This window comes from Leopardus geoffroyi, chromosome C3 (genome assembly GCF_018350155.1).
Source record: "Leopardus geoffroyi isolate Oge1 chromosome C3, O.geoffroyi_Oge1_pat1.0, whole genome shotgun sequence".
Taxonomy (NCBI): Eukaryota; Metazoa; Chordata; class Mammalia; order Carnivora; family Felidae; genus Leopardus; species Leopardus geoffroyi.
The window spans coordinates 96,857,881-96,885,189 of NC_059338.1; the positions used below are offsets into that span (position 1 = coordinate 96,857,881).

Genomic DNA, 27,309 nt, shown 5'->3' on the forward strand with positions numbered 1-27,309 from the left:
TTTAACTCAAGACTGCCTGACAATTATGATTATGATTAACATCAGACAAATCTGATGTTCCTTGAGCCCAATCTATCTTTCCCATGCCTTGATCTCATTATTTCTAGAGACCCATTTTGATCATTTCAATGTCATTGTATTCTTATTACCTATTAAAGAAAGGCAACATTCTTTAGCCTCTAACTCCAACAGTAATTTCTTACGTCATCTTTTACCACATGTATGTTGTAAGATTTCCCCACTTAATCAAATGAAATAATTGTTTGTTTCCTAGATATAACATGCTTTTCCTCTTTCCTCCTCTTCCCATTCATTTCCTCCAGCTGACATGCCCCACTGTTTTTTCTTTTTCTAGCTATATAGCTCTTAGTTTTATCTATTACCCTAAATCTTAATTGATCCAATCAGCTCATTCTAGAAGTGATTTTCTTCTTTTTCTGGATTGTGATATCCCTCGTTCACTCCCTCAATGCCTTTTATTTATTAATTCAACAAATATTTACTGAACACTTGTGTGTCAGTTCATCTTTGTGAACAAAAGAGACCATATCCTCTAGCCTTCTTGGAGCTTGTAGTCTAGCCGGTGAAGACATGAAAGACAAAAATTTAAAGTTTTTAAGCTGTAAATGTAAATTATTAAGCTGCAGAGCCCTTCAGAAAGTGACAAATCGTAGAAGAAGATAGAAGGAGGGTTGAGGGATCCAAAAATGTTAGGGCTACAGAGAGGATGTTATGAAGGGCAGATCTTCAAGAGAAGGTGACATTTGAGCACAGCTAGAAGGCTGTGCAGGAAGAGAGTTTGCTGGAATGTGAGGAAAGGGTGTTTTAGAGGATACCCAGAGCAGACACCCTAAAACATAAGGATGAAGAAGAGCAAGAAGGCAAGAGTAGGAGGAAATGAGGTGAGAGAGAGAAGGGAAAATGGCGGTCTTGTAGGCTATTGTAAGGATGTAATTTTTCCCTCCAGTTGTAATAGAACTCGTTAGGAAGTTTTGAGCAGAGAAATGGCATTCCCTGACTTATAAGGTACTGTAGGGTGCTTTGCAATTACAAATGTTTGGTAATTTTAATTAGCATTTTTGAATTATTTCTCAATGAATATTAAGCTAGAAAGGTAGGTGAATATTAAGCTACTTGAGTAGATTGTATATCATTTATTTCTGATATTGTGCAACACAATGTTTTATTATTGCTTCTACATCCCCAGCAAATATTTGCTAGAAAATTGGTTAAAAAAAAAAGACAGTAACTACATTTATCTAAAGGAGATACTGTATATTGGTGTAATTATACTACTTTTGTATAATTGTGGCCTATGACTTGGCTATTATCACCCAGGTACCAAAGCTCTGATAGCCAACAAGCTATTTACACCAAGTATTCCAGTATCTAATAGGTTCTTTTGTTAGTTACTTATTAAAGAAGGAGGTCTGGCCTTAAAAAAAAAAAAACATTTTATACTTTAAAAAGAAATCTACCTGCTTTTGTACAATGTTGTTTTCTTCTCAGGTGTTAGTCTGTATTTTTAAAGAAAATTTCTATGTAGCTGGGTTAACTCTTTCATACATTTTGCCTTGTAAAGTATTTGAAGCAAAAATAACTATCTCGAATTTGGCACATACTGATATTTAAGGCTCACATTTGCTTGTCTATCCATGATGGCTTTCAAAGTGTGGAATATCTATAGTACAAACAGCCGTTTGTGTCAGAGCATTATAAACTATAAGCATTTGAATGACTGCTAGGGTTCCTCGACAACAGTTAACAGTCCCTCCATCATGATTATTGGAATCATTATATTATCATCATTATATTATAAGGTTATTAAATTATAAAGTTAACATTTTTTTCAAGAGTCCAGTAGATGTCAACATAGTATAAATGTTTTATAGATATATCTTTACTTAATTTTCCCCCTTGAGGCAGGTATTATTTTTAATCCTATCGTATAGATGACAAAACTGAAGTTTAGATAGTAATCTGAGACCTCAAAGTAAGTGAGTAGTAGAGGTGAGATAAAAACCTCAGAAAATTTTGGAGCACCTGGGTGGCTCAGTTGGTTGAGGGTCTGATTCTTGATTTCAGCTCAGGTCATGGTCTCATGGCTCATGGGATCTAGTCCTGCTTCAGGCTTCATGCTGACAGCACGGAGCCTACTTGGGATTCTCTCTCTTTCTCTCTCCTCCCCTCCCCCACTCATGTTCTCTGTCTCTCTCACAAAATTTTGTGAATAAAATTTTGTTGACATAAAGCTACATTGTTTTTCTGTTTTGGAAGTGTGTGCTGGTTTAGTAGTCATGTCATTGGATGTAGCTGCTCTGAGTTAATATATTTTTTTCTACCAAGTATCAAATTTTTCTGTCTAATGATCCACAAGAGCACTGGGAATGAATTCTTAAATTGACAATTTGTATCTTTTGTTGTTTGTTTGGTTTTAACAGATGTGATTCTAGTTGTAATTGTATGTCTTGCAAAAATATATTTTTTTGCTAGGAAAAATGTCCCTAGTACATGGAATGACATTAAATTGATCAATTGTTAGGAAGCTTCTGTAAAGAGAATTTATAATCTCTAGTTGCTCTGCCACTTGGATTCCGTTAGAGCTTCATCATTAAAACTTTTAAAATGCAAATTACAATTTGGTTATAATATGCCTATATCATTTCTTTCACATTTCCTAAAATGTGTTGCCATACACATTTGTATCTTACTCTAAAGGAAATTCTAAAGGGACAGTGGAGCGTCTATAAATCAATGAGTAGTTTTTGGTTTTGAACTTACACAATGCGCATGTTTTAAAAGGGCAAATTACATGCAGTAATGGTGTTTGCACATTTAAGGGAGCTCAAAGATCTTAGGACATACTCTGAGGAAGGCAAAGGTACATGTTACCATGATGAATAGATTTTTCTCTCGTCCTAAACCTGAGAACACTCATGATATGTGCCACTAATAACTTTCTGCAAATCCTGAGAAAACACAGGTGGTCTGAAAATATCTTTTCATCCCACATCATAGTGGAAGGGCTGGTCCGAATAGCCAAAAGTATAAACATAGTCACAAAATAGTAAATGCCTAGACATGTATTCATTTAACTCTAGCTTATAAATAACAAAAGATTCAATTCAGCACAATAGTTATTTTACTGTTTTCCATCCTTGAGCAATATGCTTAAGAGATAATGCATTAGGTCTTAATGAGTTTATTTTTATAATCACTAAAAATGGTTTCCTCCCTTGGGCTAATTAAATAATTGATTCTTTGAGAAAAAAATAGTGATTTTTTTTTTTTTTTTTAAAGTTTTTTTTTTTTCAACGTTTATTTATTTTTGGGACAGAGAGAGACAGAGCATGAATGGGGGAGGGGCAGAGAGAGAGGGAGACACAGAATCGGAAACAGGCTCCAGGCTCTGAGCCATCAGCCCAGAGCCCGACGCGGGGCTCGAACCCACGGACCGCGAGATCATGACCTGGCTGAAGTCGGACGCTTAACCGACTGCGCCACCCAGGCGCCCCAAAAAATAGTGATTTTAAGATTAATTATGTTTTTACTTAAACTAATTTTCTTGTTCTAACTAGTTTATGTGTATCATCTCGTACAATGTTAATTGTAGAAACCTCTCCTGCCCAAATTAAATTATAAATATTTGTCATTTCTAATTTCAGTTGCCATTAACAGAATGTATTAAATGCAAATAAGTATAATAGGTTTTACAAACATATTTCACTCCTTAACCCTTTAAGGCCATTAGTTTTGTCATAGTTTTCTCTTTTAATCAAAATTTACTTCATGATCATCTCACTGACTTTTTACCTCTTTGTGGTGTCGACATAGAAATAGATTTAGCCTAAGTTGTGAATTCTGGAAACATTGTGGTTTTGTATTCCTATACTTTCTCTGGTTGTATCTTGAGCTAACAACATTAGTCTGTTGGTTTTTCTCCCAGTAATATCAGTAACATTTTAGCTTATACAGAAACTTTTTGTTTGGGGTCAATCAAAAAATTCAAAGTATTTAGTCTTGGCACTTTATATAATTTTTTACACATTTTTTAATATTCCTATAGTATATATGTGAAACTTATTGATCTTAAACATACAGAAACATACTCTCATAACAACAGAAAAAATATCCTATCCTTTATCTAGAATGTAAAAGACAACCTCACTCCCATGCTTAAAACCACTAAATGATGTTAGCTTTTATGTCCCTGCCACTATTTTAAGTATTATGCATATCTTGTTTTCCTTCAGCATTACAATATTCCTATGAAGTTGGCATTTTTCCACCTCATTTTATAGGTGAGGGAACTGAGGCATATAAGTGATTTCAGACTTTACCAAAGATTACGAAACTAGTGCAGATCGAGGTTGTGTTCTTTTTTGTAAATTTTTTTTTCAACGTTTATTTATTTTTGGGACAGAGAGAGACAGAGCATGAACGGGGGAGGGGCAGAGAGAGAGGGAGACACAGAATCGGAAACAGGCTCCAGGCTCGGAGCCATCAGCCCAGAGCCTGACGCGGGGCTCGAACTCACGGACCGCGAGATCGTGACCTGGCTGAAGTCGGACGCTTAACCGACTGTGCCACCCAGGCGCCCCGAGGTTGTGTTCTTAATAACTAAGAAATGTTCCTTCACTACCCACAGGAAAAAAAAAAATAATTTCCTACATTGGTTGAGATTATAAAACTGTACACAATGTATATATCCTGCCTCCCTTTCAGCTTCATTTCTTGATCTTTTCAAAACACTACAATGTGCTTTGGGGGAAAACATTCCTCTGTTTTCCGTACAGAAGGAAAAATCACTTGAAACTTCATTTGTTTAACATGCCACCTTGTCTGCCAGGATATCACCATCACCTTACCCTTTGTTATCATGAGTTGGTAAAATATATAATTTTCTAGTAGGGTTATCCTTTATGAGATAATAATTTAAACAAAGGTTAACCTTCATTTATTGTGACTGTTTCACTACCCTGTAATCTTTTGAAATAGTTACCTCTCCTGTTTCATCAAATGTTTCCTTAGAGCATGGTCGCTTATGTTGCTAATATTTCTTTGCATTTCTGACATCTAACATGATACAGAGTACACAATAGGTGCTCAGCAATTGTTTATGTCAGATTCTCTTTAAAAGTTTATCATTTAACTTAGTTTTCGTTACTCCTTAGACTAAAATTTGCTAAGCACTATTACTGAATATTCAATTAATTATTCAGGGTAATGCTAAGTTAAATGTTAACTGAAGTAAGAACAAGTAAAGTAAGTAAGTAAAAATTTACGCATTAACGTAAATGCGAGTGAAGTCCATACATCACAATGTGTTCCTGACCCACTGCTGCCCATCAGTGACTATTAAGTCAGAATAGTTCCTTCTGAAACAACTTGCTTACCAACATTCAAGTTACGTGTTTCATAATAGGTATTTGGCAAATATTTGTTTACCAGATTAATTAATCAATTCCAACATACATTATACCAGAACAAAGTCTGTGTGCTTGCCATTGGAGTTTTCTACAAGTCCTCAAATGAATACTCCAGCTCATATTGGATTCATTCTTTGATTGTCACCAACTTCTGTGTTTTTTTTTCAGACAGTGATATTATAATGATAAATGTGGAATGCCAAATGGTGATTCTAGTGTATTTAAAAAAAATCCCTCATATGTTGTATAAACATAGAAATAATAGTTTTCTTGAATCCACTATTTAGAGTAAGATTTAAAATTGAAGACATGAAATATATTTAAAATAACAAGACTTTGCTATCACTGAATAGAACCTTTGTGCAAAGACACATGATTCCATTCCTGCTCCTTCCTTACATGTATGCAGTTCCAATATTTTGGTCTTGATTTTCAATAAATTTATACATAGGTTGTCATGTCAAATTCGTGAAGGAGTTTTCCTCTTACAAAACAATTTACTAGGAATCTTAGCAGTAATTAAGCTTTCTTCTTCTTCCTGTCTGCCTCTCTTGATGCATTAAAACTAATTAAAATCATTATGGAATTCTGGGCAGTAATATATATATATATTTATAATATAATATATTATATATATTAAAATATATATACAAAGTACACAACAGGTCCTCAGTAATTACTTATATCAGATTCTATTTAACATTTTATCATTTATGTATATCACATATATATGATATATACATACATATAGTCAGAATGATCAGATATAAATGATATGATTTATGGTTAAGAGCATTTTCTACTGCAGATTGATTGCCTTGTGAACAGATTGGAAAGAATAGTTTTGAGTTATACATAAATGGTTATAAATAAATGTTGGAAATGTAAAGAACTGAGGTTTTGGCATTTTCATTCAGGGTAACTGCCTACTGTAATTTGACAGCAGACAGAACTCTGTGCAATTTTTGATATGGATTTGTTGCTGGATTCATTTCTGTTTGTTTTTGGCTACAAAAGCAGATCAATTGATCCAATTCTCATTTCAAAAATTCACCCAGAGAGTATCTTTGATTGCCAACACCAAAATTTACACTCATAAAGCTGCAAATGACTCAATATTTTGATTGCCTTCGTTAAACAAGAGAATCCTTTACAATATTTTTATAAAAATTCTCTTTTCTTTGTAGATTCTAATAATCTATTGATTTTGTTACTTATAAAGAAGTGAAAATAATTCTCAAAGAAGACTTTTTAAAGAGTTTTTAAGTTGAAGGGTCATTGACATATGAGATCATGTTAGTTCCAGGTGGACAGCATAGTGATTCAACCTTTATATGCATTATGAATAATCACCACCATAAATCTAGCTACTTTAAAATTGCTATTTAATCACTCAGAGGTTTATTTGTTCAAATAAAAAATGTAAAATATGAACTGTAAGATTTTCAGATATTTATGTTTTATCTTCTTTAGTGTACATAAAATAATTGGCTGCAAAAAAATGAGAGAGGCCATCAGTGACTTCTGCTTATCTGATTACCTCATCACCTTGCTTTCTACCTTGAAATAATCATATTCAACACATTAGCTCATCCGACTCAATCTCTTTTTTTTTTCTAACTCAGTGTCTTAAACAATAGAAGGGAATATGTACTTTTACCCTCAAATTCGCTACTAGTACTAATTCATCTAATAGATGAGGAATTTTATTAATTAAAAATTCATTCCAAATTATAAAAATTTTGGAAATACAGGAACATTCAAGGAAAGGCATACAAATCGCCAATAATCTCATAATCAAGAACCCTAACCTATATAATATTTGGCATATTTCCTTTTACTCATTTTTCTCTGTTCATATATATATGTATATATGTGTATATATATATATATATATAATTTTTAACTTACAAAATCGCTATTACATAGTTTATTGATTTTTGTATCACATTTTAAAGTTAAAACTTATAAAATATTTTACTATGTCCATATATATTATGTATAAACCTCACTTAACAATAAAGCTCTCAATACTCTATAGCATCACTATACCATAGTTTTATTTTGTTCTCCTCTCAGAAAAGGAAATCACCACTTCTGTATATTAATAGTTTTCTTGTATATGACTCTGAATGAAGTACTTGATAGAAAAGAAAAATGAACATGTGCAAAATTTGGCCTTCTCAGTAAGAATGACTGTAAGAATGACCTTAGCAGTAAAGAGTAATAGAAGTACTGTTCGGGACTCCCTAAAAACTAAGATTGTACCAAATGGAGGTGAAATCTTATTTATAAGACATGTATGTTTATATCATAAATCACTTTTTTGGGATATTCATTCATTCTTGAAAAGGGCTCCATGAAGTCAGATAAATGTAATGTGTAAGGCCCATTAGTAGGTATTAAATGAGATTAAAACAAATATAAGACAGTTTCTTTCACTTCTTAGATCCTAAAATCTAGTTGGGGAAGACATGAAACCTTAAAATTTTTAAAGTAGGTCACAATGTAATGATAACTTATCTTGCCTTGGTCCAGAAATTCAAGATTTCAAAAAAATCAAGAGATATGGAACATGATATATGTTTAGAGACCTACTTAATTGAAGCACAGGGCATTGGAATTCCAGTCCATGGACTACTCTAGCCTCCTCTAGGATTGCCTCAAGTGCACTCCCAAATGACCAATTTACTCTTCCTCTTTACTGCCATCCTTTCTGATCTAATCATAATTCTGTAAAGATAGTGCTCTCCTGTCATTTTCTGTCCTTAAATGTGACCTAATTTGGCATGGTTTTTAGCTACTCTGACTATTGTATTATTAGGCAGAGAAAGCATTTTTCATTTGCAGGGGTAGACATTAGTATCTATTAAGAAATTATCAAAACAGGGATTCGCTTTGTTTTCCATACTCTTCATTCATCCAGTCAACTGATGTTTATTGAATGTGTCCTTAAGATGCTGTGCTCTAAGCTGCCCTTAAGAGTTTCTATTCTCAGAGGGGAAACAAATATTGAACAACTAATTACATAATTATTTATTCATTATTAGTTTATACTAAGCATCACAAAGGAATGTAGAAAGTAGTGCTATGAGAGCATCCATCAGAGGGAAATATCAAGGAGTAAAAGAATGTCTGAAGTACTGTAAATGTTTAGGATTTAATTTTTAATGTTTTTTCATGAAAAGAACATATGTATAATGACTTTGCAGTGGTGACTACTTATTCTTATAATTTAAATATGCATTAGATTAGCTTCAAAATGTGGATTGCAAAGAAATGGGTAATAAACATTGGCTTTTACTGAAAATATAAGTCAGTCAGAGAAAGACAGATATCATATGTTTTCACTCATATGTGGAACTTGAGAAATTTAACAGAAGACCGTGGGGGAAGGGAAGGGGGAAAATAGTTTCAAACAGAGAGGGAGGCAAACTATAAGAGACTCTTAAATACAGAGAACTAACTGAGGGCTGATGGGGGGGGGCGGGAAAGAGGGGAAAATGGATGATGGGTATTGAGGAGGGCACTTGTTGGGATGAGCACTGGGTGTTGTATGTAAGCGATGAATCACAGGAATCTATCCCCAAAGCCAAGAGCACACTGTATATACTGTATGTTAGCTAACTTGACAATAAATTATATTTTAAAAAAAGAAAATAAAAAGTTTATAATAGTAGTACATTCACATGTTTGAAAAAAATATTTTGGCAAAAAATTAATTTTTAAGACTTTATTTTAGGAAAACAGCTTAACATTTAGTATGTATTGTCCCCATATATTGAAAAATATATTGTTAATGTGAAAATAATGGAAGTGTTTTGAATTATATAATTGTCTCCCCTTCAGAAATAACTGATTTCAAGTGTCACGAAATTTTTTCAGGTCTCAATGAGCTACATGTTTTTCTCCTTTTTATTTATAATATATTTGGACAACAAATTTTCCTTAAAAATACATTTAAAAATTTTACATGTAATAAGTAACTTAAAAATGTGTCTCATAAATTAAAAAGTCCATTCTATATTAAGGAGGAAGGAACCAGGTGGTATGGACAAAATAGCAAATAGTTTTTTAGTTATTTTATTAAGAATACTTTAGAAATATAATTTCATTCTACTCTCACAATAAATTATTATTTCTTTTTTATCTAGGAAGTTTTTAAAAGAATTTTTAATTTTTGTTTTACAGTAGAAGACATTTAGGCTGGGAGTTAAAAAAGACTTTAAGCGTAATCACAGAGCTATTTAATGGTTGGTGCCATGAAAATCCAAAGAAATAGTTTTATGGTATAGTTCCAAAGCACATTGCTTTTAACAACTACAGTTAAATCTTGTTCACTTAAATATTATTCACAGAACATTCTTAACGTCCCAATGTAAAATCTAGTTTTAATGATAATGGTATTCAATTTTGGTAATTTAATATGCATAATTTAAGCATTCATTACTTGAAAGTTACTTATGCTATTATCTTTATATTTCTCAGCAATTGGTTTGGATTCCTGTCCCGAACCGCAGACTCCCAGCAGTGGAATGAAAATTGGAGACAGATATATGGTTGGTGATGTTGTGTCCTTTCAGTGTGATCAAGGATATTCTCTTCAGGTAAGGTGATTTTTAAATTATAGTTTTGATATGCATTGCTTTTTCAGAATATTTTAACAGAACGATGATTGATAATCCACAAGTTTCAAAAAATATTGATTTCAGACCACGTAGCATACCAAGTCAAAGGTATTAAATTTGTTCATAAAACTCATTCATGAGAGAAATTACTGGAATGGATTAAATGTTTTTTTTTTTTAAGTTTATTTATTTTGAGAAAGAGAGAGAGAGAGAGCAGGGGAGGGTCAGAGAAAGGGGGAGAAAGTATCCCAAGCAGGCCCTTCGCTGACAGTGCAGCACCTGATGTGAGGCTCAAACCCACGAATCGTGAGATCATGACCTGAGCCCAAATCGAGTCTGCATAACCAGCTGAGCCACCCAAGAGCTCCTGGACTAAATAGGTTTTGTTTGCAAGGGACCAAAACTTAAATTTGAATCAAAATTAATATTTACTTCACACTTTTCTTTCTATTTGCATAGGATGTAACAACTGAACTCCTGCATCTTTTAGAATCTTTTAGATTTGAAAATAAAAACAAAGAGCTACTTAAAGCATTAAATGAAACTTCCATGTAAATAAATTCCCCAAATTAGTGAAAATCGACTACAAATACATTTTAGAGGGTCTCAAATTTATGGTTGCATAAAAATCTCTCTAAAGACCTACTAAAAGATTGAGAAAAAATATGAGGCAAAAACTGTTTCATATGTTAAGTAAATAAACTCCTTAGAGGAAGCAAAGTTAAAAATTAATAATTTAGAGTCTTTAAAGTTGTATTACAAGTTATTAGTCTCAGAAGAACAATCAGATCTTTCTGGACTTTATATTTTAATTTAAAATTTATATACCTTAATTGACTTGTTTTAATATTTTTATTAAATGTTTTTAAATTATGCTTTAACCTATCTCACCTTGAATATTATAGCAATTTATTATAAACAGTAACATATGTGGTCATTTCATTCAATGTTTTTAACAATTTTTTACCATGACTTTTTTTTAAAGAAAATTCCAGTAAAAGTTTGAAAATATAAGAAATGAAAATATATATCTAAGCTTGTTTTTATGATATTGTTTGCTATGTTTAATTCAGTCTTTTTAAAGTGAGTACTGAACTGTACTGTCTTATTTATATAGGGTCATTCTCATATTACATGTATGCCTGGACCTGTAAGAAGATGGAATTATCCAATCCCAATTTGTTTGGGTAAGTTGAGGAATTGTAACTCATTTATAAGCTTTATCAAATTTTAAAGACACACCCTGTATATAACGTTCTTCAAACATATAGTTTGCCTTTTGTCAAGTTTTATGGAAATTATATTTTGAGATAAACATTTCATGTCTTTTTAAAATTTATTTTACATGTTTAGAATTTTTAGCTCAAACTTCAATATCAATGGATGACTTCAGAAATTGAGAAAAGTTACTAGATTGTTCGATCCTTAGAACTTTTTCTCAGTATGCTGTGATAGAAATACCCATAGATCAGGAAAGTAAGTAAATATTCATTGCTTGCTATTAAGCCAGAAACAATAAGGAATCTGGAGTGTACCAAGGGAGCATGACAGTCCTTGAGATGTCTTCAGTAGTGACAGGTGATTTAGATATGGAATATATCAAAATGGCACTTGGATCTTAGAAAGAATGGACCCAATTTGTGCTCTTACTGCTGCTTCCAGTCATTTCTGTCCACTTTTTCATGTTTTTTTCTCTTCCTCATTTCTAGTATCTGTATGCAACCATTAATATCCTGGGCTCTACAGAGTATCTGAGAAAGACATATGAGGTGTGATCCCTATCTTTAAATCATTTATTTACCATTTAGAGTGGTAGAAATAAAAGACATGAAATAAAAGAGTAATTTAGTTCTACCATTGACTACATGATGGAATTTCAGGAAGATGAGATGATGTTGACCCAAGTCATTGGGAAACATAGTCAGCCCATAAAACTTAAACAAAGTTTTAGATGGTAAGTGTAATTAAGATAAATATATGTAGAAGATAGCCTCTTTTTGAGTAGGAAAACGGGCAAAAACAAAAGAATTGGTGTGACTTCTATGACTTACCTCTGTATTATATTTGTTTGGGCTGCCTTAACAGAATACCACAGACTGGTTGGGTTAGGCAACAAAAATGTATTTGCTCTCAGTTCTAGAAGCTAGAAATCCAAAAGCAAGGTGCTGGCAAGGTGGTTTTCTCCTGAGGCCTCTCTCCTCGGCTTGTAAATGACCATATTCTCCCTGCATCTTCACACGGTGTCTTTTCTCTTTTTTTTGTTTGTTTCCTTTTTTGTTTTAAAGTTTATTTTTTATTTATTGTGAGAGAGAGAAAGATCAGGGAAGGAGCAGAGAGAGAGTGAGAGAGAGAATCCCAAGCAGGCTCTTCACTGTCAGCACAGAGCCTGATGTGGGGCTTGAACTCATGAACCATAAGATCAAGACCTGAGCCAAAACCAAGTAGAATGCTTAACCAACTGAGCCCCCCAGGTGTCCCTCTAGTGTCTTATAAGGATAGTAGTACTATCAGATTAGGGCTCCACCCTTATAATTTCATATAACCTCAATTACCTCCTTAGAAGCCTGAATTCCAAATATAGTCAGATAATGTGTGAAGGCTTTAACATATGAATATAGGGCAAAGACAAGTCAATCTATGCCTATGTACCAGGTGTACTATTTCTGTTGAGACTACTGGAAAATATGTCTAGAAGCAAGGATGATCTTAATTACCCAAAGATATTGAAAGCATTTAGATTTTATTTTATTATTATTATTTTTTGATGTTTGTTTCTTTTTGAGAGAGAGACAGAGTGTGAGTAGGGAAGGAGCAGAGAGAGAATGAGACACAGAATCTGAAGCAGGCTCCAGGCTCTGAGCCGTCAGCACAGAGCCCCACGTGGGGCTCGAAGTCATGAACCGCGAGATCATGACCTGAGCTGAAGTCGGACACTTACCAACTGAGCCACCCAGGGACCCCAAAAGCATTTAGATTTTAGATTGGATGATATTTTTTAGAAGATATATCTCTTTAGGTATCAAATAATTTACAAGTCAATTAAAATGTCAATTTTATAATTTCAATTATAAAATTATATGTATATAATGCATTGTAAAAATTTAAATATATAATGCCAATTATGTGTGTGTGTTATGTGTGTGGGATGTGTGTGTATGTATCCAATTAAGTATAAAAAATTGGGAATATAAAAAGGTACAGACAACAAAATAAATGGCATATATATTTTGCTGATATGAAAACAGACCTGTTCATTACTATATCCCCAGTGTCTAGAACACTAATTAATAAATATTGCTTAAACAATGATTAAAATAAAGTTTTAGCATGCTACAGTATATGTGTGTGTGTGTATACATATATATATATATATATGTATACACACACATATATATATGAAGAGAAAGAGAGAGAGGTAGAGATACACACAATTATATATTTTATATATAATATATGCTCTTCCTTGACATTAAGTTAGAATAAGTTTCCATACCATAGCATGTTTTCAAAAATTTGATATTAAAAAAAAATTTTTACATTTATTTATTTTTGAGAGATAAAGTGAGACAGAGCATAAGTGGGGGGTGGGGGCAGAGAGAGAAAGAGACACAGAATCTGAAGCAGGCTCCAGGCTCTGAGCAAGCATTCAGCACGGAGCTTGATGTGGGGCTCGAGCCCACAATCCGTGAGATCATGTGTCCAACTGAGCCACCTAGACGCCCCACAAAAATTTGATATTTAAAATAACTTCATGGCACACAGCATAGTCTAATTTGTGTGGTTATTTTCTCTTCATAGAGTTTAGGTTTTTGTCTTTCTTTTTTTTTTTTTTTCAATATATGAAATTTATTGTCAAATTGGTTTCCATACAATACCTAGTGCTCATCCCAAAAGGTGCCCTCCTCAATACCCATCACCCACCCGCCCCTCCCTTCCACCCCCCATCAACCCTCAGTTTGTTCTCAGTTTTTAAGAGTCTCTTAGGGTTTGGCTCCCTCCCTCTCTAACTTTTATTTTTTTCCTTCCCCTCCCCCATGGGTTTCTGTTAAGTTTCTCAGGATCCACATAAGAGTGAAAACATATGGTATCTGTCTTTCTCTGTATGGCTTATTTCACTTAGCATCACACTCTCCAGTTCCATCCACGTTGCTACAAAGGGCCATATTTCGTTCTTTCTCATTGCCATGTAGTACTCCATTGTGTATATAAACCACAATTTCTTTATCCATTCATCAGTTGATGGACACTTAGGCTCTTTCCATAATTTGGCTATTGTTGAGAGTGCTGCTATAAACATTGGGGTACAAGTGCCCCTATGCATCAGTACTCCTGTATCCCTTGGGTAAATTCCTAGTAGTGCTATTGCTGGGTCATAGGGTAGGTCTATTTTTAATTTTCTGAGGAACCTCCACACTGTTTTCCAGAGTGGCTGCACCAGTTTGCATTCCCACCAACAGTGCAAGAGGGTTCCCGTTTCTCCACATCCTCTCCAGCATCTATAGTCTCCTGATTTGTTCATTTTGGCCACTCTGACTGGCGTGAGGTGATATCTGAGTGTGCTTTTGATTTATATTTCCCTGATGAGGAGTGACGTTGAGCATCTTTTCATGTGCCTGTTGGCCATCCGGATGTCTTCTTTAGAGAAGTGTCTATTCATGTTTTCTGCCCATTTCTTCACTGGGTTATCTGTTTTTCGGGTGTGGAGTTTGGTGAGCTCTTTATAGATTTTGGATACTAGCCCTTTGTTCGATATGTCATTTGCAAATATCTTTTCCCATTCCGTTGATTGCCTTTTAGTTTTGTAGGTTGTTTCCTTTGCTGTGCAGAAGCTTTTTATCTTCATAAGGTCCCAGTAATTCACTTTTGCTTTCAATTCCCTTGCCTTTGGGGATGTGCCGAGTAAGAGATTGCTACGGCTGAGGTCAGAGAGGTCTTTTCCTGCATTCTCCTCTAGGGTTTTCATGGTTTCCTGTCTCACATTCAGGTCCTTTATCCATTTTGAGTTTATTTTTGTGATTGGTGTGAGAAAGTGGTCTAGTTTCAACCTTCTGCATGTTGCTGTCCAGTTCTCCCAGCACCATTTGTTACAGAGACTTTTTTCCATTGGATGTTCTTTCCAGCTTTGTCAAAGATTAGCCGGCCATACGTTTGTGGGTCTAGTTCTGGGGTTTCTATTCTATTCCATTGGTCTATGTGTCTGTTTTTGTGCCAATACCATCCTGTCTTGATGATGACAGCTTTGTAGTAGAGGCTAAAGTCTGGGATTGTGATGCCTCCTGCTTTGGTCTTCTTCTTCAAAATTACTTTGACTATTCGGGGCCTTTGTGGTTCCATATGAATTTTAGGATTGCTTGTTCTAGTTTCGAGAAGAATGCTGGTGCAATTTTGATTGGGATTGCATTGAATGTGTAGATAGCTTTGGGTAGTATTGACATTTTGACAATATTTATTCTTCCAATCCATGAGCAGGGAATGTCTTTCCATTTCTTTATATCCTCTTCAATTACCTTCATAAGCTTTCTATAGTTTTCAGCATACAGGTCTTTTACATCTTTGGTTAGATTTATTCCTAGGTATTTGATGCTTCTTGGTGCAATTGTGAATGGGATCAGTTTCTTTATTTGTCTTTCTGTTGCTTCATTGTTAGTGTATAAGAATGCAACTGATTTCTGTACATTGATTTTGTATCCTGCAACTTTGCTGAATTCATGTATCAGTTCTAGTAGACTTTTGGTGGAGTCTATCGGATTTTCCATGTATAGTATCGTGTCATCTGCAAAAAGCGAAAGCTTGACTTCATCTTTGCCAATTTTGATGCCTTTGATTTCCTTTTGTTGTCTGATTGCTGATGCTAGAACTTCCAACACTATGTTAAACAACAGCGGTGAGAGTGGACATCCCTGTCGTGTTCCTGATCTAAGGGAAAAGCTCTCAGTTTTTCCCCATTGACGATGATGTTAGCTGTGGGCGCTTCATAAATGGCTTTTATGATGTTTAAGTATGTTCCTTCTATCCCGACTTTCTCAAGGGTTTTTATTAAGAAAGGGTGCTGAGTTTTGTCAAAGGCCTTTTCTGCATCGATTGACAGGATCATATGGTTCTTATATTTTCTTTTATTAATGTGATATATCACGTTGATTGATTTACGAATATTGAACCAGCCCTGCATCCCAGGAATGAATCCCACTTGATCATGGTGAATAATTCTTTTAATATGCTGTTGAATTCAATATGCTAGTATCTTATTGAGAACTTTTGCATCCCTATTCATCAGGGATATTGGTCTGTAGTTCTCTTTTTTTTACTGGGTCTCTGTCTGGTTTAGGAATCAAAGTAATACTGGCTTCATAGAATGAGTCTGGAAGTTTTCCTTCCCTTTCTATTTCTTGGAATAGCTTGAGAAGGATAGGTATTATCTCTGCTTTAAATGTCTGGTAGAACTCCTCTGGGAAGCCATCTGGTCCTGGACTCATATTTGTTGGGAGATTTTTGATAACTGATTCAATTTCTTCGCTGGTTATGGTCTGTTCAAGCTTTCTATTTCCTCCTGATTGAGTTTTGGAAGAGTGTGGGCGTTTAGGAATTTGTCCATTTCTTCCAGGTTGTCCAATTTGTTGGCATATAATTTTTCATAGTATTCCTTGATAATTGTTTGTATGTCTGAGGGATTGGTTGTAATAATTCCCTTTTCATTCATGATTTTATCTATTTGGATCATCTCCCTTTTCTTTTTAAGAAGCCTGGCTAGAGGTTTGTCAATTTTGTTTATTTTTTCAGAAAACCAACTCTTGGTTTCATTGATCTGCTCTACCGTTTTTTTAGATTCTATATTGTTTATTTCTGCTCTGATCTTTATTATTTCTCTTCTTCTGCTGGGTTTAGGCTGCCTTTGCTGTTCTGCTTCTATTTCTTTAGGTGTGCTGTTAGATTTTGTATTTCGGATTTTTCTTGTTTCTGGAGATAGGCCTGGATTGCAATGTATTTTCCTCTCAGGACTGCCTTCGCTGCATCCCAAAGTGTTTGGATTGTTGTATTTTTATTTTCGTTTGTTTCCATATATTTTTTAATTTCTTCTCTAATTGCCTGGTTGACCCACTCATTCTTTAGTAGGGTGTTCTTTAACCTCCATGCTTTTGGAGGTTTTCCAGACTTTTTCCTGTGGTTAATTTCAAGCTTCACAGCATTGTGATCTGAAAGTATGCATGGTATAATTTCAATTCTTGTATACTTATGAAGGGCTGTTTTGTAACCCAGTATATGATCTATCTTGGAGAATGTTCCATGTGCACTTGAGAAGAAAGTATATTCTGTTGCTTTAGGATGCAGAGTTCTAAATATATCTGTCAAGTCCATCTGATCCAATGTATCATTCAGGGCCCTTGTTTCTTTACTGACCATGTGTCTAGATGATCTATCCATTTCTGTAAGTGGAGTGTTAAAGTCCCCTGCAAGTACCACATTCTTATCCATAAGGTTGCTTATGTTTGTGAGTAATTGTTTTATATATTTGGGGGCTCCCGTATATGGCGCATAGACATTTATAACTGTTAGCTCTTCCTGATGGATAGACCCTGTAATTATTATATAATGCCCTTCTTCATCTCTTGTTACAGTCTTTAATTTAAAGTCTAGTTTGTCTGATATAAGTATGGCTACTCCAGCTTTCTTTTGGCTTCCAGTAGCATGATAAATAGTTCTCCATCCCCTCTCTCTCAATCTAAAGGTGTCCTCAGGTCTAAAATGAGTCTCTTGTAGACAGCAAATAGAAGGGTCTTGTTTTTTTTATCCATTCTGATACCCTATGTCTTTTGGTTGGCACATTTAATCCATTTACATTCAGTGTTATTATAGAAAGATATGGGTTTATAGTCATTGTGATGTCTGTAGGTTTTATGCTTGTAGCGATGTCTCTGATACTTTGTCTCACAGGATCCCCCTTAGGATCTCTTGTAGGGCTGGTTTAGTGGTGACAAATTCCTTCAGTTTTTGTTTGTTTGGGAAGACCTTTATCTCTCCTTCTATTCTAAATGACAGACTTGCTGGATAAAGGATTCTTGGCTGCATATTTTTTCTGTCTAGCACACTGAAAATCTCGTGCCAATTCTTTCTGGCCTGCCAAGTTTCAAAAGAGAGATCAGTCATGAGTCTTATAGGTCTTCCTTTATATGTGAGGGCACGTTTACCCCTTGCTGCTTTCAGAATTTTCTCTTTATCCTTGTATTTTGCCAGTTTCACTATGATATGTCGTGCCGAAGATCGATTCAAGTTACGTCTGAAGGGAGTTCTCTGTGCCTCTTGGATTTCAATGCCTTTTCCTTCCCCAGTTCAGGGAAGTTCTCAGCTATTATTTCTTCAAGTACACCTTCAGCACCTTTCCCTCTCTCTTCCTCCTCTGGGATACCAATTATGTGTATATTATTTCTTTTTTTTTTTTTTTTAATTTTTTTTTCAACGTTTATTTATTTTTGGGACAGAGAGAGACAGAGCATGAACGGGGGAGGGGCAGAGAGAGAGGGAGACACAGAATCGGAAACAGGCTCCAGGCTCTGAGCCATCAGCCCAGAGCCCGACGCGGGGCTCGAACTCACGGACCGCGAGATCGTGACCTGGCTGAAGTCGGACGCTTAACCGACTGCGCCACCCAGGCGCCCCGATATTATTTCTTTTTAATGTATCACTTAGTTCTCTAATTTTCCCCTCATACTCCTGGATTTTTTTATCTCTCTTTTTCTCAGCTTCCTCTTTTTCCATAATTTTATCTTCTAGTTCACCTATTCTCTCCTCTGCCTCTTCAATCCGAGCCGTGGTCGTTTCCATTTTATTTTGCATCTCATTTAAAGCATTTTTCAGCTCCTCCTGACTATTCCTTAGTCCCTTGATCTCTGTAGCAAGAGATTCTCTGTTGTCCTCTATACTGTTTTCAAGCCCAGTGATTAATTTTATGACTATTATTCTAAATTCACTTTCTGTTATATTATTTAAATCATTTTTGATCAGTTCGTTAGCTGTTGTTATTTCCTGGAGGTTTTTTTGAGGGGAATTCTCCCATTTCGTCATTTTGGATAGTCCCTGGAGTGGTGTGGGACTGCAGGGCACTTCCCCTGTGCTGTCTTGAATAACTTGCATTGGTGGGCGGGGCTGCACTCCGACCTGATGTCTGCCCCCAGCCCACCGCTGGGGCCACAGTCAGACTGGTGTGTGCCTTCTCTTCCTCTCTCCTAGGGGCGGGATTCATTGTGGGGTGGCGTGGCCCATCTGGGCTACTTGCACACTGCCAGGCTTGTGGTGCTGGGGATCTGGCGTATTAGCTGGGGTGGGTAGGCAAGGTGCACGGGGGCAGGAGGGGCAGGCTTAGCTCGCTTCTCCTTAGGTGATCCACTTCAGGAGGGGCCCTGTGGCAGCGGGAGGGAGTCAGATCCGCTGCCGAAGGGGTGGCTTCACAGAAGCACAGCGTTGGGTGTTTGCGCGGAGCGAGCAAATTCCCTGGCAGGAACTGGTTCCCTTTGGGATTTTGGCTGGGGGATGGGCGGGGGAGATGGCGCTGGCGAGCGCCTTTGTTCCCCAACAAACTGAACTCTGTAGTCCGGGGACTCAGCAACTCTCCCTCCCTTTGTCCTCTAGCTTTCCCGCTTTCTGAGCAGAGCTGTTAACTTATGACCTCCCAGATGCTAAGTCCCGCTTGCTGTTGGAACACACTCCATCTGGCCCCTCTGCTTTTGCCAGCCAGACTCGGGGCTCTGCTTTGCTGGCGGGCTCCCCCTCCGCCCCAGCTCCCTCCCGCCAGTCCGTGGAGCGTGCACCGCCTCGCTGCCCTTCCTACCCTCTTCCGTGGGCCTCACGTCTGTGCTTGGCTCCAGAGACTCCGTTCTGCTAGTCTTCTGTCAGTTTTCTGGGTTATTTAGGTAGGTGTGGGTGGAATCTAAGTGACCAGCAGGGCACCGTGAGCCCAGCATCCTCCTACGCCGCCATCTTCCCAGTTCCCCAGGTTTTTGTCTTTCAATATACATTTGTAAGTCTTTTAGCATTCCTTCATGCATTCTCTAATTGTTTACTTAGAATTTTATCTAAGTAGATTATTTATGTCATTGCATATATCTATTTAAAGCTTGGATAAATTATGCCACATTGCTTTCAGAAGTTTGCATCAATTTAAATACCATCTCAGTATTATATGACAATTTTTATCCTTCTGTATTATTAGCACCAATTATTACTCTTACCAATTTACTAATTTTTTAGGTAAAGTATTGCATTTTGATTAAATCTACATTTTAATTGTATACTGTTATCAAGAGAAGTATTAGATGGAAGTGATAATAAAATTTAACTAGGGAGTTTAAATTTCACCAAATAGGAAAAAATTGATATGAAACTGTACAGAATACTTACTAGATTTTGATGCCCATATATAAATATTCAAATTTCAGTTAAGATACAATAGCTATGTATGCCCAGCGTACTATTCTTTGAGCTTCTGTTTGCTCACCTACTAAATGGGACAATAAGGTCCACATCATATGGCTATTGTAAGAATTAAATGAAAGAAAGAATGTGTTTAAAGTATTTATCACTGAACCTAGGACACACAGGCATTCAGAGTGGTAGCTATTATCAAGAAAAATAGCCAGTAACTGAAGCGTCCAATAATGGGGAAGAAATTTTTAAAAAAGGAAGTGAGCATTATAATGGAATATTTAATGACATGACCAAAGTTTACAATATATAGTTAAGTGTAAAAAGGCTTAAAGCAATTCACTGTAGGAGCCTATTTTCATTGTATATACACACGCATGTATAAACAAACATACATATCTATTTTTCTGCAGAAGAAAAAATATAAAGATAAATAGGTTATCTAGGGGTAGTAAAGTTAGAGAGCACTTTTATTTCCTTTTCTACTCACTTGTTTGTATCCTATAGATTTTAGACAATAAGCTTGTACTGTATTTGATAGACAAAGTATTTGAAGTGACATCATGGCCACATCATAAGGAGAAACAGAAGGCAGGAGGCTGATTCAGATAATGTCCTACAGCTCCAGTCATCATGTAATAAGGTTACAGCCTTGTGAACTGGAAAATAAACAATCTGCCAGATATTCTGATGGACGGAAGGAAAAATCACTTGAGATTTTTAGGTGATAGAGCAAATCAGAAAGAAGAATCAAAGATGTTCTTATCTGAGAGGACTATGGTAGTGTTCATCTTGGAGGCTATAGTTGTGTCTTTAACTAAAAGAGTGAAATGGGACCCAGTAGAGTCTACTACAGAGCCACTAGCAGGACACAAAGAATTGTCATTAGAGGCGTACGTGTGTGGAGATTGCAGAGACACTGAATGAGTACGCATGAATGTGGAGCTGAAGGAAGATGCATTTTTTGGATTCTTCTTCATGTCTTTCATGACATGTCATTCTTTCTTTCTCCTTCATGAGTTCTTTGCTCTTCATTTCCTTTCCTTCTTTTCTCCTCTGATTTCGGGATTTAAACTCTAGAGAGGCGAGTAACACAGAGGTTGGGATTTTCAGGTCATATCTAAAGAGATAGAAAGTAGCAATGAGCAAGGGGCAATGAGCAGCTGAAAGATGAGATGTTGAAGGCAATAAAGCAAGAGAGCATCCTTGTACTCTTTTACCCAAAGTTCACAATAAAGCAACACAAACCTACAATGTACTCGTGACAAAACTAATATATATATATATAAGTAATATATAACTAATATATATAACTAATATATATATATGTTTGCTTTTTTTAATGTTTATTTATTTATTTTTGAGAAAGAGAGCATGAATGGGGGAGGGACAGAGAGAGGGGGAGACAGAGACTCCCAAGGAGGCTCCCGGCCATCAGTGCAGAGCCTGACTGACACAGGGCTTGAACTCATGAACCGTGAGGTCATGACCTGAGCGGAAATCAAGAGTCAGATGCTTATTGACTGAGCCTCCCAGGTGCCCCTTAAAAATATATTGGAATGGCCAAAATATTTTCTCTACCACTCATTAATCATCAGACTGTGATAAATATATATGAACAGTCACACTTTAGAAAAAGGAACTTTGGAACATTAATTGTCTCTATATGTTGACAAATTGCTCTGGTTTAAGGATGGATTAGTGGAGATTTCAGAAAGATAAGAAAGTGTGCAAGTGTCTCTTTAGATCTCAAAGGTAATCACAGTTTGAAAGAAAGGTTTATATGAAGATTGCTATATATTATATATTATATATTATACATATGACTCCCTGGTAAAATCTATTTGATATAATTCATTCAGTTCACATAAAGACAGCTGTCAAAGGGTTACTGATATACAAAAGACGAGTCAATTTTTTACTGAATTTGCTTTTATGATATATAATCTGAAGTTTGAGTATCTTTTGTTTCCTAACAACAAATAAATGAATGAAATCGCAGGTAAGTGTTCTATACAGGTAACTTTAAAACTTGGTGCACAGTCATGAAATTTGATTCTTCATCTCACAATTAACAAATGTATTTTAGTCCTTATATGATCAAATAATAAAAATGTACTTTTAGAGGAAAGAATTAGCTTCTAAAATGCAATGACTCTTTCAATACATGTTAAATAGTTCTATCTAATCACGAACTTGGGTAAGTATCTGTTCTTGTATCTTTTCCTTATTAATAGCAAATCAATATAATAGGGGTCTGAAACAAGCATGTTTATAAACTATGCCTAAATTCTCAAACCTTGTGCATCTTTTAACTTGTTTTGTACTTCCTATTCTTCGTCTAATTCTTTTATGATAAAAGGCGGCCATATCTCAGGTGTGATATGTGAATCCCTCACATATTAACAATAGAAACCATTATTTTTCTTAAAATTCCTTAACCTTCTCACAAAAAGAAGAAGGAGGGAAGGTTGGCAAAATGGTTCCCTCTCTAATACAGTACTTAGAATGGATGTTGTTGGCTAAATTATATCATCGTTGGAATGAATGAATACATCCCTAGAAGTACTTACTGATAAGAAATAAACTGCCTCTGTGGAAAAGGACATATTCTCCTTGTTTGAATGTATTCACTGCACATGAGCTACTTCTTGCTGTGCAATAATTGATTTAGCTTGCATTTATTGCTGAGGAAGAAAGTATGATGTCTTTTAAAGCTATTTTAGAAAATGCATTGTCAATTGATTATATTTGATTACTAGTATGTGGTGTGAATGAGAGTTGACAATATTAACATTTATATCAAACAGTTTTAACTCAGACTTGATTAAGACTTGAAATGATTTCAACTTGTTTTTAATACCGTAAAGTATTCTGCTGTTCTGGCTGACACGGGACCTCTCGTTTTGTAGCTCAGTGTGGAGGTGCCATGTCAGATTTCAGCGGTGTGATCCTCAGCCCTGGGTTTCCTGGAAACTATCCCAGCAGTTTAGATTGCACGTGGACAATAAAGCTGCCCGTAGGTTTTGGTATGTATATTAAAAGCATATGAAAGAGTTTTCCGTATCATTAATGCATCCCTAGAAAGAAATATCAATGTGTAGTAAACACTCACAAATTATAGTTGACTTTGGCAGTTATATCAGTTAAGCAGTAAGATTTGGATTGCTTTCCCCAGATAAGTTACAGTCATAATAAGGAGACAGATAGACAAATATGTTATTAGAATAAACTATAATAAAGAACATAGGATTGTAATTATTACAGATATCCAGCCTCATCCAGGAAATGCAGAAAAGTCTTGTTAGAAGAATGATTCCTAAATTGTGACTTTATAGATGAGAATCAGCCCAACAAACAGGGTCAGTCTGTGGGGGAAACAAATTCTAGGTAAACACAGTGACATGGAAAGATGCAGATGAAAAACTAAAGAAATTCCACAATAAAAAAAATTCTCTCTTAAAAATAAAAGATTATTCTGGCTACAACATGGGAATTCACTCTGAAGTTCTAGGCAAATTCTGTGTCCATTCATTGAACGACAATAACAATGCTAATGGATAATAGGTTTGAACCTATATGGTTATTTTTATGTGTCTTTTACCAGTCACTTAAGAGGACTCATCCAAGTTGCTTATGGAGCTAAATGAATTATTTTAAAATAAATTATTAAGCATATTTTATTAGAGTCATCTTATCAACTTACCTTTTGTTAATACTTCCTTGATTTTATTTTTATTTTTTTATTTTTATTTTTTTTTTGTTTTTATTTTTTTAACGTTTATTTATTTTTGAGATGGAGAGACAGAGCATGAACGGGGGAGGGTCAGAGAGAGAGGGAGACACAGAATCCGAAACAGGCTCCAAGCTCTGAGCTGTCATCACAGAGCCCGATGCGGGGCTCGAACTCACGGATCGCGAGATCATGACCTGAGCCGAAGTCGGACGCTTAACCGACTGGACCACCCAGGCGCCCCAATACCTCCTTGATTTTAAACACCAAGTTCATTAAAATTAAAAGTAATACACATCTCTATTTTAGAAATGAAAACATTAGAGACATTCTGATTTGATTACATTTAAATAATGCCACCATGGGGCGCCTGGGTGGCGCAGTCGGTTAAGCGTCCGACTTCATCCAGGTCACGATCTCGCGGTCCGTGAGTTCGAGCCCCGCATCAGGCTCTGGGCTGATGGCTCAGAGCCTGGAGCCTGTTTCCGATTCTGTGTCTCCCTCTCTCTCTGCCCCTCCCCCGTTCATGCTCTGTCTCTCTCTGTCCCAAAAATAAATAAACGTTGAAAAAAAAAATTAAAAAAAAAAAAAATAAATAAATAATGCCACCATTTTCTTTGAGTTTTGGTTAAATCAAAAATTAGTTCTAATGTATTTCAAAAAGGTACTGTGTAATTTTTGAAAAGAAAATTGAATATATTTTAAAATTAAAGGAGCAGTTTTTTACGTCCCTAAAACACTTGTTGACAAAATAATTTTTGAAAAGGAGGCTCAGGGGAAGTGTTTAGAAAAAATATGCAATTCTTGGAACCTCACATATTAAGGTAGTATGTTCAAAGTTCCAAGAATTTGTATAATTGTACAGAAACTTGTTTAAAATTTTAAAGCCTATTGTGAATGTTTCCCAAATGTACTTGCCTATAAAACTTTTTCCCCATGTGACAAAAGCTTTTTGTGGCACTCTTTTTCCAGGAACAAAACGTGACGTTAGGTGAGAACTCCAGTGTAATCATTCAGAGCAGGAGTCCAAGAGCCAGGGGGTCTGAGTTTGAATTTCAGCACTTTTAGGTCACTGTGTAATTTAGCATATTGGTTAGCTTCAATGTGCCTCAGTTTCCTCATTCTCATGAGTACCTGTGAACATTAAATAAATTAGCACTTAAAGAAATAAAATAAATACATAAACACTTAAAAGAGTGTTTAGCAAACACTCGATAAATGTCAGATTTTATTACTAATAAGGTGGAGAATGATAGTTGTAGTAAAAATACCCTCTAATTCACTAAAATTGAGTATTAATTGAATTAGGCGAACATACCTCAGTGAGGCTTTTCTTTTTTCCATCTCAGAGACCTTTCACTATCTCACGTTTGTATGTTTATAAAGATATTGAGACTACATTGCAATATGACAGCATATAACGATGATCACTAGATTTTATTGAGACTAGTCTATAAAAATCAGAATTATATTCTGATAAAATAGTAAAGAGCATGTACATAAATTACATGCCTCAAAATGATATGTTGAGTAAGGTAATGTATCTCCTGTAGATAAATGACTAATTTCTAATGCAATTGTGGAGTTTGATTATGTTAATAAATAAAAACTGCAATCATACTTTGGCTTCAAATTGGACTACTACAAAATGCATATTTACTGAATGACTTTTTACTTTTAAAAATTGCTTGATACAATTTTAAATGGCATTAAAGAGTAAGAAAGCCATTTTTTTTTATTGGTTTTTGCTATGGCAACATTATAGTAAAGTGAAAGAGATATTCCCATGTGACAAGTAGTGGGCATTTGAGAGCAGTATTCTGTTACTTTGAACTATGGCAAAGCTAATTGCCCTAGCAAACACAAACCCATGGCCCAGATCTTGAGAGTATGGCTCTTAACCTGAAAGGAAACATATAACCTACAGTATTGTGAGTGTGCTTTGTGCATATGTGTGTGTGTGCACGTATTTAATTGGATAAAGCAATAAAGTACTGTTATTTGTTTTTCTTTTTTAGGTGTACATCTACAGTTTGTAAATTTTTCCACAGAAACCATACATGATTATTTGGAAGTAAGAAGTGGATCATCAGAAACTAGTACTGTTATTGGCCGACTGAGTGGTCCTCAAATACCATCTTCCCTATTTAGTACGACTCATGAGACCAGTTTATATTTTCACAGTGACTATTCACAAAACAAACAAGGGTTCCACATTGTATACCAAGGTGAGAATAATAGCAAAAAGTAAAAGCTTATTTAGCTCCAAATCGACTATTAGCAATCTATTTTCTATATTCTGTTTTAGAAAGAGAAAGGAACCTACACGAAGTCAAGCCTCAATTAGGCAGATGTTTTTAATATTGCAATTTTGGGGCAACTGTATAGGGGAGATGATGTCTGTCTGAGCCCTTGGAAAATTCTAAGCACGAAAACAGGATTCAATTGCTCTTAATATACAATTAAAATAAGCAAGCCAAGGCAAGGCAGTTAAGCAAGGCAAGCTGGATATCAAAGATGTAACTTTGCTCATATATTAAAATAAGCATATTGAAAGATATCTTGTAGTACTCATGCAATCTTTGTAAAATTATTTTCTTTCTACTTCATCATGATAGAATATGGCATTCCTTCATTCCATTCCATTTCCATGAGTATATAAAATAAATACTTTGACAATCATATTATTTTAGTCCTATTTCTATTATAAAATTGCTGCATAACCCTTGGCAAGATTATTACCCCTTTTGAGTAGAGACCCAGCCTCAAGTGTTAACTCTCCAGATCCAATCTAAAATAGACTAGAGCTCCACTCCGTTACTTTATTTGCATGATGGAGTTAGTAATTGTACGTCCCAGATTAATTGTTTTGTTTTATATGATTAAATTAATTTGAAATATGTGCCATGATATATACCATTAGTAAATATTTAGTGCATTTTAGCTATGTTTATTATTATATTATTTCAGATTTTTTAAGTCTAGTATTTAAAATTAAATATTTAAAGTTGTATTTTATGCAATGTAGTTCTAATGACTATAATTTTTAATCATAATATAATTACATCTCACAATAATATATATCAATAATATATAATATGTTATA

General features: G+C 35.2%; 1 protein-coding gene across 6 annotated transcripts in view; it reads left to right on the forward strand.

Moving 5' to 3' along the window:
* CSMD3 (CUB and Sushi multiple domains 3) overlaps positions 1–27,309 on the forward strand; it is a 1,255,667-nt gene that overhangs the window by 1,108,550 nt on the left and 119,808 nt on the right. For all 6 annotated transcript variants that reach the window (XM_045453867.1, XM_045453870.1, XM_045453869.1 and 3 more), the window contains 4 exons: positions 9,918–10,036; positions 11,175–11,244; positions 23,383–23,499; positions 26,222–26,431. In XM_045453867.1, coding sequence (XP_045309823.1) covers positions 9,918–10,036; positions 11,175–11,244; positions 23,383–23,499; positions 26,222–26,431 — 516 coding nt within the window. The remainder of the gene's footprint in view (positions 1–9,917; positions 10,037–11,174; positions 11,245–23,382; positions 23,500–26,221; positions 26,432–27,309) is intronic.